Source organism: Thamnophis sirtalis, unplaced genomic scaffold (assembly GCF_051295495.1).
Source record: "Thamnophis sirtalis isolate CommonGarterSnake01/CBP01778 unplaced genomic scaffold, rThaSir2_p1.2 scaffold_9, whole genome shotgun sequence".
Taxonomy (NCBI): Eukaryota; Metazoa; Chordata; class Lepidosauria; order Squamata; family Natricidae; genus Thamnophis; species Thamnophis sirtalis.
Genome location: NW_028261389.1, coordinates 2,372,237 through 2,385,163, shown reverse-complemented (window position 1 = coordinate 2,385,163; position 12,927 = coordinate 2,372,237). Strand labels below are relative to the sequence as shown.

Sequence of the window (12,927 nt, the reverse complement as noted above, 5' to 3'; positions counted from 1 at the left end):
CTGTGCTGCGCTGCTGCGACCGCACAACACAGCCGTTTGCCCCAGAGGCTGTGCGCGGCTCTTTGGGAGCCCGCTTTCAAGAGAGCAGCCGCCCAGGAACCCCACCCCCCGCTTCAGCTGGGCACAGCGCAGCTCACCAACCTAGGTATCAAGAAGGCGCCAAGCAATGTGATCAGCCCCCCCCCCCCCGGATACCCGTGGCTTGGCACCTTCGGGATACCGCTAGGTGGGTGAGCGTTGCTCTGCCTGGCCGGAGGTGGTTGGGGGGTTGTCCAGGAGGCTTATTTAAATATTTATATTTTTGCCCACCAGAAAAACGTGGCAAGGCCTTAGTTTCAGGACAAGTCATATTTTGGGGGGAAACATGGTAGAAAGAAAGAAATAGATAGATGATAGTAAGATAGATAGATAGAAAGAAAGAAATAGATAGATAGAAATAGATAGATAGTAAGATAAATAGAAAGAGAGAAATAGATAATAGATAGATGATAGACAGTTAGACAGATAGAAAGATAAATAGATAGCAAGAAAGGATAGATAGAAATAGATAGATAGTAAGATAGAAAGAGAGAAATAGATAATAGATAGATGATAGACAGATAGATAAATAGATAGCAAGAAAGAAATAATAGATAGAAATGATAGATAAATAGGTAGGTAGGTAGGTAGGTAGGTAGGTAGGAGAGAGATAGGACAGAGATGGGAGAGAGATAGGTAGGTAAGTAGCTAGAAAGAGGGAAAATAGATAGATAGATAGATAGATAGATAGATAGATAGATAGATAGATAGATGATAGATAGATGTAAGTAGGTAGGTAGGTAGGTAGGTAGGTAGATAGATAGGTAGCAAGAAAGAAATAATAGATAGAAATGATAGATAGAAGGATAGATAGATAGATAGATAGATAGATAGATAGATAGATAGATAGATAGATAGATAGATAGATAGATAGATAGACAGACAGACAGACAGGCAGACAGAGACAGACAGAAAGTTAAAAGATAAACAAAAAAGATTTGTAAAATGAAAAAACTCAGGAAAGGAAAAATACAAGAAAGAAAGAAGAGGGGGAAAAAAGAAAGAAAAACAGAACCAACTTCCTTTGGTTTCAAAGATACGAACAACAAACACCTCGATCCCTTCACTCTTCACTTTCATCTACATCATTTCCACAGTCCAGCACACCGAAGCTCTCTCTGGCATCTTAGCCCACCAGAGGACTTGCAAAAACCGGCCTCCCGAGCCCACCATGGGAGCCGTCACTAAGGCGACCAACTCTGCCGAAGCACCAGTGGGGCTGCCCCCATCAATGCCGAGCAAGATTGGGCCGTGGGTTGCAACAGCAGGCTGGGAGAAACAAAGCTGAAGGTTGCATCAGAGAATCCCAGGAGCAAAGCGGAGGAGGAGGAGGAAATTGTTCCCAACTAGCATTTAACTTGGGAAGGGCCCAGAGCCACATTCCAAGAGATGCGCTTCCTGCCTCCGCGACTTGCGCATTGGCTCAAACCTTGCCACTCCCATGAGGAGAAAGCTTGGGTCGGTAACCAGCAGGAGGCAACGCTACCATCAGGGTGCACAAGGGATAAAAATGTGCAGGTGCCCCAGACAGCCACTGCTGCTTTGGCCAGCTCTGCTTTGCGCTGCTGCAATGTGCTTTATGTGGGGCCACCCTTGGAGACTACTGGGAAGCTCCACAGGGTTCCAGAATGAAGTTGGGAGGAGTGGGGGGGGGGAGGAAGTGTGAGTTAATAGGACCTCTAGGTTTCCCAATGTCGCCCCTGATTTCAAAACCGGACCTGTGGGTCAGTTTCCTTCCGCAGGTCAAGAGGTTGTTGGGTTGACACCTCCAAAGCGCTCTGTGGCTTAATATCCGGATAACAACAGAGATATAAAGAAAGACAAAAGAAAGGAAGAAAGACCACAAATGGACAAATATAGACACACGGAGAGATAGAATGAGATGATGGATAGAGATTGATGGATAGAAGACAAATGGATACAAGACAAATAAATAAATAAATAATAAATAAATAAATAGAAAAATAAATGCACTACAATAGCAGAGTTGGAAGGGACCTTGGAGGTCTTCTAGTCCAACCCCCTGCCTAGGCAGGGAACCCTACACCACTTCAGACAAAGGGCTATCCAACGTCTTCTTAAAGACTTCCAATGTTGGGGCATTCACAACACTTGGAGGCAACTTCTGTTCCACTCGTTAATTGTTCTAACTGTCAGGAAATTTCTCCTCAGTTCTAAGTTGCTTCTCTCCTTGATTAGTTTCCACCCATTGCTTCTTGTTCTGCCCTCCGGTGCTTTGGAGAATAGTTTGACTCCCTTTTCTTTGGGGCAACCCCTGAGATATTGGAAGACTGCTATCATGTCTCCCCTGGTCCTTCTTTTCATTAAACTAGACAAACCCAGTTCCTGCAACCGTTCTTCCTACGTTTGAGCCTCCAGTCCCCTAATCTAAAACATATGAAGAATGGTTGATAGACAGTCAAATAGGTATACTGAGGGGATGGGTAGAAGTGGGGGGCAGATAGACAGACAGCTAGTCAGTCAAATAGTTAGATTGGATGGATAGATGATAAATGATAGATTAGATAGATAGATAGATAGATAGATAGATAGATAGATAGATAGATAGATAGATAGACAGACAGACAGACAGACAGACAGACAGATAAATAGAAGATAAATAAAATAGATGGATGATATAGATATGGGATAGATAGATAGACAGACAAATAGATGATAGATAGATGGATGATATAGATATGGGATAGATAAGATTAGTAGATAGATAGATGATAGATAGATAGATAGATAGATAGATAGATAGATAGATAGATAGACAGACAGACAGACAGACAGACAGACAGACAATTAGATACACTGGCTGGATGTGGATGGGGGGATAGATGAGAGACAGATAAGAGAGGGAGGGAGGGAGAGAGAGGGAGGGTGGATGGATGGATGGGCAGATAAATAAGATAGCACGAAAGACAGGGAATCTCCTACAGACTTCCCCTCCCAATAAAGGAGCTATTGACCTCCATGCTATCGTTTCCTTAGCTTGGTCTACCTTCAAGGGCTGGCGTCTCGACGGGCTCACAGGCCAGCTGCCCTGCTCCAGGTCATACAGCTCAAACCCCTTATTCCTTGGGCAAAGCTACGTTAGAGGAAGCGCCATTGGAATCTGGCAGGAAAGGGGGATACACCTCTTTAAGTCTATCACTTGGTACTCAACCGGAAGGCCCCATGCTGCCCTACCCTCCTCCCAGCTGGGAATCCTGGGACATGCTGGCCAGAGACGGGGGGGGGGGGGGGCAAGAGCTCTTACCGTAACAACCGCGTCTGCTGCCTCTTGCGGATGGATGGGTTGGACTCAAAAACGTGAGGCCGCTTCCTTTTTTTACCGGTGGCCACGGCGGCGGCGGCGGCCATTCCCACCGGCCCTGGGAAGGAAAGAGAGAGCTGAAAGACCCAAGAGAGAAAAGCCAGAGACATTGGAGATCTCTTCTCTATCCGGATGTGGTTGGTGACAGCTCCCATCAGCCCAGTCGTAAAGTGGAGCTGATGGTTCCCCAGAAAAGGGGCAAGCTGGCTGGGAATTATGGCAGCTGCCTTCCGAACAAAAGACAGGCAGTCCACGAATTACAACGATTTGTTTAGTGACCATTCAAATTATAACAGCACTGTAAAAAAGTGACTGATGATCGTTTTGCACACTTACGACCGCGGTTCATGTGATCAAAATTCGTACCCTCGGCAAGTGACTTGGATTTACGACGATCGCAGTGTCCTGTCTGTGGGTCACGTGATCCCCTTTTGCAACCTTCTGACGAGCAAAATCAACGGGGAAGCCAGATTCACTTAACAACCATGTGACTAGCTTAATAAATGCAACGATTCACTTAACAACTGTGGCCAGAAATGTTGTAAAATAGTTCCAAATTCACTGAGCAGCTGTCTCATTTAGCAACAGAAATTCTGGGCTCGATTGAGGCGGTGAGGCAAAGACAGGTTTTAAGGGAGTTTTGCCCTGCGTTACGATGTTTCTGGCCACAGTTGTTAAGCGAATCGCTGGAGTTGTTCAAGTTAGTAGCCCAGTTGTTAAGTGAACCTGGCTTTCTCGTGGAATTTTTGCCCGTCAAAAGGTTGCAAAAGGGGATCAAAGAGACCTTGGGACAGCAACGGTCGTAAGTATGAACCTAGTATTTGAATTTTGAACCCGATCGTGGGTCTGCTACGAAGGTCGTAAGTGTGAAAAACGGCCCTAAGTCACTTTTTTCAGTGCCGTTATAATTTTGAACGGTCTCTAAGCGAACTGTTGTAAGTCAAGGATTTCCCGTGGACGAATAAATGAGCATAGGCTTTTAAAAAAAATGGAAAATAAAGGCAACAGGCCACCTAACCGAAAAACTAAACCAGCCAGACCAATTATTATTGTTCTGCTGCCCTCTGCAGGCTACGCTTCATCGTTAATGCTTCTGCTTTCAGCAAAATAGCCTGAAAAACTCAGACCAAAAATAAAAACAAAAAGGGAATTTTCCTTGCTCCTTTGCAAAATGAATATAGAAAACTGAATATTCCAGTAAGGCGATTTCCAGACAGTTACCAGGTTAAATTGTGTCATTCCCTTCAAGCCATCTTCTCTTTTTGGACTTTCTTACACTTTCTAGTATGGGAAAATGGGAGGGGTGGGGGAATTATATGGAGTTGGGTGATATGTAGCCATAACAACATTCTTCTCAGAAAGCCAAGGTCATCCTTTGTCTCTGCACCTGGGCCGGATCTGGATGGGAGGAATCTGTCTTCGTGGAAGTGGGAGATTGGACCATGGGATGGACTTGTGGGTGTGGGGGGCAGGGTCTTGAACGTTCAACTGTAATGATAGATTGATACAGATAGATGATAGACGACATGATAGATTATAGATAATGAAAAAGATAAATAAATAGATGATAGATAGATAGATAGATAGATAGATAGATAGATAGATAGATAGATAGAAAGAAAGAAGACAGGTAGAAGATAATGAAAGATGATAGATTGATACACATAGATAGATGATAATGAAAGAGAAGATAAATAGATAACTAATGAATGATAATTGATACATAAATAGAAGAAAGATAATGATAGATGATAGACATAGATGATAATGAAATAGAAGATACGATAGATAGATAGATAGATAGATAGATAGATAGATAGATAGATAGATAGATAGATCTATCTATAGACAGACAGACAGACGAATAGCAATAGCAATAGCAGTTAGACTTATATACCGCTTCATGGGGCTTTCAGCCCTCTCTAAGCGGTTTACAGAATCAGCATATTGCCCCCAACAACAATCCGGGTCCTCATTTTACCCACCTCGGAAGGATGGAAGGCTGAGTCAACCCTGAGCCGGTGAGATTTGAACAGCCGAACTGCAGAACTGTAGTCAGCTGAAGTAGCCTGCAGTGCTGCACTCTAACCACTGCGCCATCTCGGCTCTTTGATGATAGATTGATACACAAGACAGATGAAAGACGATAGATAATGAAAATATAAATATATAGATAGCTAGTGAAAGATAGAAGATAAATAGAAGATAATGAAAGAGATGATAGGATTGATACAGATAGTTAGATAATGAAAGAGAAAATAGAGATAGATAAATAGATGGTAGCTAATGAAAGATAGATAGAAGGTAGATAATGATAGATGATAGACAGACAGATAATGAAAGATAAGATAGAAAGATAGATAGATAGATAGATAGATAGATAGATAGATAGATAGATAGATACAGATGATAGATAGATAGATAGATGAATAAATAAATAAGTAAATAGATGATCGGTAGATAGGTAGATTAGATAGATAGATAGATAGATAGATAGATAGATAGATAGATAGATGAATAAATAAATAAATAAGTAAATAGATGATAGGTAGATAGGTAGAATAGATAGATAGATATAGATAGATAGATACAGATGATAGATAGATAGATAGATAGATAGATAGATAGATAGATAGATAGATAGATAGATACAGATGATAGATAGATAGATGAATAAATAAATAAGTAAATAGATGATCGGTAGATAGGTAGATTAGATAGATAGATAGATAGATAGATAGATAGATAGATAGATAGATAGGTGAATAAATAAATAAATAAGTAAATAGATGATAGGTAGATAGGTAGAATAGATAGATAGATATAGATAGATAGATACAGATGATAGATAGATAGATAGATAGATAGATAGATAGATAGATAGATAGATAGATACAGATGATAGATAGATAGATAGATGAATAAATAAATAAGTAAATAGATGATCGGTAGATAGGTAGATTAGATAGATAGATAGATAGATAGATAGATAGATAGATGAATAAATAAATAAATAAGTAAATAGATGATAGGTAGATAGGTAGAATAGATAGATAGATATAGATAGATAGATAGATACAGATGATAGATAGATAGATGAATAAATAAATAAATAAGTAAATAGATGATAGGTAGATAGCTAGAATAGATAGATAGATAGATATAGATAGATAGATACAGATGATAGATAGATAGATAGATAGATAGATGATAGATAGATACAGATGATAGATAGATAGATAGATAGATGATAGATAGATACAGATGATAGATAGATAGATAGATAGATAGATGATAGATAGATACAGATGATAGATAGATAGATAGATAGATAGATAGATAGATAGATAGATAGATAGATAGATAGAACAACAAAACCACAAAATTCAAAGGGCGGCCTTGATCAATCACTGTCAGTTTTCCATGTTTTTAATTTTGAGGGTCTTTGCCAGACCCCTTCCCAGGTCTTGGCTGAATAAGATGTCAAAAAGCAGGAAACGTCAAAAAAAAAAAAAAATGTTGCCACACCCTCTTGAAGGAGGGGGCTGGGAAAGGGTCCTGTGTGCCTCCACCTGCCCTCCCCCCTCCACCAGGTGTGTCTCAAAGAAGGCAGCCAGAATCCAGCGGAGCCAACCTACCTGCAGCGGCCAGGTGGGCTGTCACCTCGTCGGTGGCCGTGGAGTTGAGGATGTCCGAGTCGTCGTAGGACGTGTCCTCGGGCGAAGAGGGGGAATCCTCGTCGGCGCTCAGCATGCTGTGCTCCGTATACGTGGCCACGTGGACCTGCTGGACTTGCTGGGCCACCGCGTGGGCCTCTATGGTCGCCATGTGCTCGGTCTGCGTGACCGTATGTTCCTCCATGAATGGTTACTGCTGTGGGGAAGGAAAGCAGAGGAGGAGAAGCCGTCAGGACCCACCTCACAAACCCTTCGGAGCGCCGGGTCTTCGGCAGAGCTCCCTCCCGGGGGGGTTCGCGGCGCGCAACGGCTCATTTCGCGAACGTTCAAAGTTACGACGGCACGGACTTGACGACCTTTCTGGCCACACGCCCGAAGCGAACCCCTGCAGTTTGCTAAGCTAGCGACAGGGCTTCCCCCCCCCCCCGTTGATTTCGCGGGTCGGGAGGGTCGCCAGAGGGGATCGCGCAAGCCCCGGGACTTTGCAACCGTCGTAAGTTCACGCCAGTTGCCAATCATTTGGATCCCGTGAGCGTGGGAATGCTGCAACGGGCGTGCGACAGTCGTAAGTCACCCTTTTCAGTGCTGTCGTAACACTGAATGGTCACTAAATGAACTGTTGTAAATCAAGGACCTCCTGTATTATAGATTTTACATATCCTTTGGTTTCTCAGTTTGCTACCGGGTGCAATTCAAGGTGCGGGTTGCTACTTATAAAGCCCTCCAGGGCACGGGGCCTGGTTACCTGGGGGGGGGAGGGCGTGTCCGTCTTTGATAACACCTGTCCAGGTAATTTGATCCTGAAGGTTTGGCCCAGGAGGTTCCTTTGATTAAACCATGTTATTTACTAGGATGCTGGAAGCCGCTTCCCTTTCTCAGGGTCTGCCATCTGGAAAGTTTTGATTTATTACCGCCCCAAATTGAGGAGCATGTAAACTACAATAATAACAACAACAACAACAACAACAACAACTAACAGGAAAATTTTGAAATCTAAATTGAACGGTGGAAATAGAATCAGGGCCATAAATACCTGGGCAATACCAGTTATAAGATACACAGCTGGTATAGTTAACTGGACACAAGCTGATTTGGACCTTTTGGACCAAAAAACCAGGAAAATAATGACAATGCACTACAGTTTACATCCACGTGGTGATACTGATAGATTATACCTGCCCCGAAAAATCAGGTGGCAGAGGATTATTACAAGTGAAGCAAACAGTTGAAGAAGAAAAACATGCACTGGCTGATTATTTAAAAGAAAGTCAAGAACATCTATTAATCGAAGTAAAGAAGAAAAATCTACTGAAGGCCCAACAGACGGAACAAGAATACAGAAAAGATGTGATAGCAAAAACCACTGGGAACATCAGGTTGAGAAGGTTTTAGAGAATGAGAAAGTCAAGATCTCGTGGGACTTCAGAATCCAGACTGACAGGCACTTGGCCCACAACACACAAGAAAAAAGTATGGTTCATTGACATTGCAATACCTGGAGATGCACGAATTGAAGATAAACAGCAAGAAAAAAAATCACAAAGTACCGGGACTTGCAAATTGAAGTTGAGCGACTGTGGAAAAAGAAATCATGTGTTGTCCCAATTGTAATTGGAGCCCTTGGAGCAATTCCTAAAGGGCCACCTCGCTATTTGGAAATTCTAAATTTACCTGACTTGAACATTCTGATTCTACAAAAAAACCATCCTACTTGGAACAGCTGATATCCTCCAACGTTACCTTAACAGTTCCTAGGTCCTTGGTTAGGACTCGAGCTGCTGAGCTACCAACCAGCCCCAAAGGCTGTGAATCTTACCAAAGATTAACCACAGAATATAGGTAGTCCTTGACTTATGGCCACGATCAGCATCCTCTTTTAACAACCCCATAATCCCTTGCAAGGTGGAGTCTGGGCAACTGAATGGAGCTAGCAGTGTTTTCATGGCCGGATGCCGTTGCCTGTCGCCAATGCGGAGTTTTGTTCGGCAGATACATTCTCATTGTGTCCAGAGAGAAATATCTGCCTCTACCTAGGATCGAATGCACAGCCTCCTGATTGTGAGCACTACCTCTAGGCCACAATGAAACCCCAAATTTCCGTGGACGCTATCCTAGCCACTGTACTGGTAGTCCTCTACTTACAACCACAATTGAGCCCAAAATTTCGGTCGCTAGAGTGAGATACTTGTTGAGTGAATTCCCCCCAACCCCCCGTTTTACCACCTCTCATGCCACGGTTGTTAAGCGAAACAATGCATTTGTGAAATTAGTAACATGGTTGTTAAGTGGATCTGCCTTCCCCATGGATTTTACTTGTCATAAGGTCGCAAAAGGGGATCACGTGACCACGGGGAAGCTGCAAATGGTCGTAAGTGTGAAAAACAACCCTGTCACTTTTTTCAGGGCCGTCGTAACTTTGAACAGCCCCCGAGTGAGCTGTTGTAAGTCGAGGACTACCTTTATGTGGGAACGAAAGTGGAGCCTTCATTTATGGCGGGGTGGGGAATTCAAATCCTGCCCCTGGGTCTTTGCAACAGCTTCTCCCAACTTCTTGGAAGTCCTTATCAGCCTGGAGCAGGCTGGGTTTTGCCCAAAGCGGGAGGGAGTTTTGCAAAAAAAAAAGAGATAACAATTCAAATTTAAACGCTTAAGCAAGGCCTATTGCGTTGCATTATATATAAAAAAAGCCCTTGACTTACAACAGTTCATTTAGTGACCGTTCAGAGTTACGACGGTTCTGGAAAAAAGTGACTTATGGCCATTTTTCACAGTGGCCAGGTCCCAACGGTTACACGAACTCTGCTTTGAACTTTTCGGAAGGGAAAGTGCAATAAAAAGGGAAATAAGTATTTCTTTAATGCACGGGGCTAAGGACCAGTTCCTGCTATGCAGGCATTCCTCGACTTACAACGGTTTGTTTAGTGACCATACAAAGTTACAACGGATGCTTGTTATTTTATTTCTTAGATTTTTTTTTAATCCTGCTTTATAGGTAACTTCAAGGCAACGAACGTACCTAATGCAGGGAGTCCTCAACTTACAATGCTTCACTTAGTGACCAAAGTCACGACGGCACTCTAAGAACTGACTCATGACCGTTTTTCACCCTTATGACCATACTGTGCGTGAAAAGCGGTCATGAGTCTCTTTTTTCAGTGCTGTTAACTTTGAACGGTCATTAAGCGAGTTGTTGTAAGTCAAGGACTACCTGTATTGTATTTTGTGACGGGATCGGAGAACTGTTTACACCTGGAGCAGGAGTCTTGAGAAACCAAACCAAACCAACACATTTTAAAGTTTGCATCGCTAGGGAGAGGGACTTTCACCCTCCGAATCGCCTGCACAGAAATCCAAATTCGGATGAGATCTTCCTTTCTATATTTTGAGTGGTGCCGTGGCCTAGAGCTGGAGCTCTCCCCTCACAATCGGGAGGCTGTGAGTTCGATCCTAGGTAGAGGCAGATATTTCTCTCTTTCTGGGCACAAGGGAGAATATATCTGCTGAACAAAAACTCCGCACTGGTGACAGGAAAGGCATCGGGCCAGTAAAACACTCTGCCCCATTCCATTGCCCTGACTCCACCCTGCAAGAGATTACAGCAGTGGTGTCAAAATCACATCGTCATGGTGGTTTCACATGACGTTCCTCCCCCTTCACTAAACCGGGCGTCGGGGGGGGGGCAGCATGTGACAGGTCTGGCCCACGGGCCACAAGTTTGATACCCCTGAATTATATGGTCGTTAAAAGAGGATGATCCTTTCTATATTTGCCAAAATAAGGGGTCAGCGGTCTCCTGGGTGAGCAGATGGCCGATGTTTATACCACCCTGCTGGACAAAATGGACATTTTAAAAAAAAATCAAAGCCTTATACACGTGGTGCCTACCCGATTTGCCTCCCGTCCCAATATAATCCCCGAAAAACCAGCCACGCAAGAGGCCAGCTGCAATCCCCGCATTTGGAGAACAGCTGCAGCCTTCATTCTTCTAAGCCTATTACGATAAATGGGCTTCCCCCCCCTCCCCACCTTCTCAGATCCACTGGAGCAGTTCTTACCCCCCCCCCCAAATCAAATCTCTTACTGATATCTCCTTTTCTCAAATATTCAAAGGCTATTGGCTGCGGCGCTCGGTCCGAAGGCTGGCTGGGATGGATTATTATAAAGTGGGATCAATCCCACCGTGTTTCCAAATCTCCCGTATGGAGAGCCACAAGGAATTTGGGGTTTTAATTGCTCTCAAGAGCTTCCGAGCCGTATTTTGTATTACTTTATAACTCAATAAAAATGTTTAATGTGGGGGGGGGATGGAAAGAGTGTTTCTGAGTTTGAATTTTTTTTTTCCCTACTAAATTCTACGGGCTGGGATCCTCTGGGATCTGTCTGCAGGAGGCAGAGGGTGATTTGCACACGCTTCCTGGCTCAAGTCATGAGGTTTGAGTGTTGAGGCAAAGAGGAGAGGAAATATGATTGACGACGCCAAATCCCTCTGGCAAGATGCTGAGAGAAAGATGGCATAGCCAGTTCTAAAGGCCCGGCGTCACAAGGGGACCCTTCCCCATGAACTGGGGGGCCGGGAGGCGGGTGCAATCGATGGTGGGGTGGGGGGGGGGGCTAAGGAGAATTTGTTTCCCAATAAAGTGCACTAAAGCGCTGATTTGTGGAGAATATTAGTGGCTCAGGACAGAAGAGTGAGGTCCTTGGTGGTCTCTAAACTTGATGGCTTTTCGCAGACGTTTCATGACCCAACTAGCTAGCACTATCAGTTTGTGGAGGGGGAAAAGGGAGCGGGAGGGACTTGGAACATTCTGAGCCTGGCGGTTTTCTTGCAGATGTTTCACAACCCAGCTAGGTAACGTCGACAGTGTTGCAGGGAGTGAGGCTTAGAAAGTGGTGTAGAAGGGAGAGGGAGGAGGAGGGACTGTGGGGTCCTTGGTGCTCTCTTGAGCCTGGGGGTTTTCTTGCTGACATTTCGTAACCCAGCTAGGGAACATCATCCGTGCTACAGGGAGTGTGGTTTGTGGAAGGGAGAAGGAAGAGGTGAGGCGGAGGAAGAGGATGACTGTGTGGTCTTTGGTGCCCTATGAACTTTGTGGGGGTTTTTTGCAGGCGTTTCCTGACCCAACTAGAGAACATCATCAGTGCTAGGAGGAGTGGGATTTGCGGAGAGGAGAATGACAATAATGACGGGGGGTCCTTGGTGCTCCCTGTACTGGATTATTTTCCTGCAGGCATTTCACGACCCAACTAAGTAACATTATCAGTTGTAAAAAAGGAGTGATTTTATATATAAGCTCCTGCTAGCACTGATGATGTTCCCCAGCTGGGTAATAAAACGTCTCCAAGCGAACAACCCACCAAGGGCCTCACAATTTGGGAAGAGGCATCCGATAACCACCCTTGGCGCCCCCCCCCCCACTCCTCACAATGGTGCCAGCCTGGTTAATTTTGTAACCAGCAAGCAAGAAGACTAGAATAGCAATTTGGAATCCTTCCGGGATGGAGAAATAAATGGATGCCCCCCCTTGATATCGGATAAATTGTATACTAATCCGCCCTCCCGGGAACAAAGTCTTCCAACTCCTCTTCACAGCTGACGAAATGTCAAGGAAAGCTGGAGAACAAATTAAGTCCCAGGATTGAAATGGGCTTAAAAAAAACAACCATCTCTTGCTTTTTAAAAGAATGATACGCTCCTGTATCTATCTATCTTTCTCTTTATCTGTATATGTATCTATCTATGTATCTACCTATCTATCTACCTACCTACCTATCTATCCCATATCTCTATCTTCCATCCATCCATCCATCCATCCATCCATCCCATATCTATACCTTCCATCTATCTATCTA

General features: G+C 44.0%; 1 protein-coding gene across 2 annotated transcripts in view; it reads right to left on the bottom strand.

Moving 5' to 3' along the window:
- The window catches only part of NRF1 (nuclear respiratory factor 1), a 55,819-nt gene that overhangs the window by 39,852 nt on the left and 3,040 nt on the right, over positions 1 to 12,927 (bottom strand). Inside the window, exons 2-3 of one of the 2 annotated variants that reach the window (XM_087722645.1) lie at positions 7,039 to 7,273; positions 3,344 to 3,458 (exon numbers count right to left, since the gene is read on the bottom strand). In XM_087722645.1, coding sequence (XP_087578771.1) covers positions 3,344 to 3,458; positions 7,039 to 7,261 — 338 coding nt within the window. In that variant the 5' untranslated portion in view covers positions 7,262 to 7,273. The remainder of the gene's footprint in view (positions 1 to 3,343; positions 3,459 to 7,038; positions 7,274 to 12,927) is intronic. The other variant, XM_087722646.1, reaches the window with a different exon arrangement.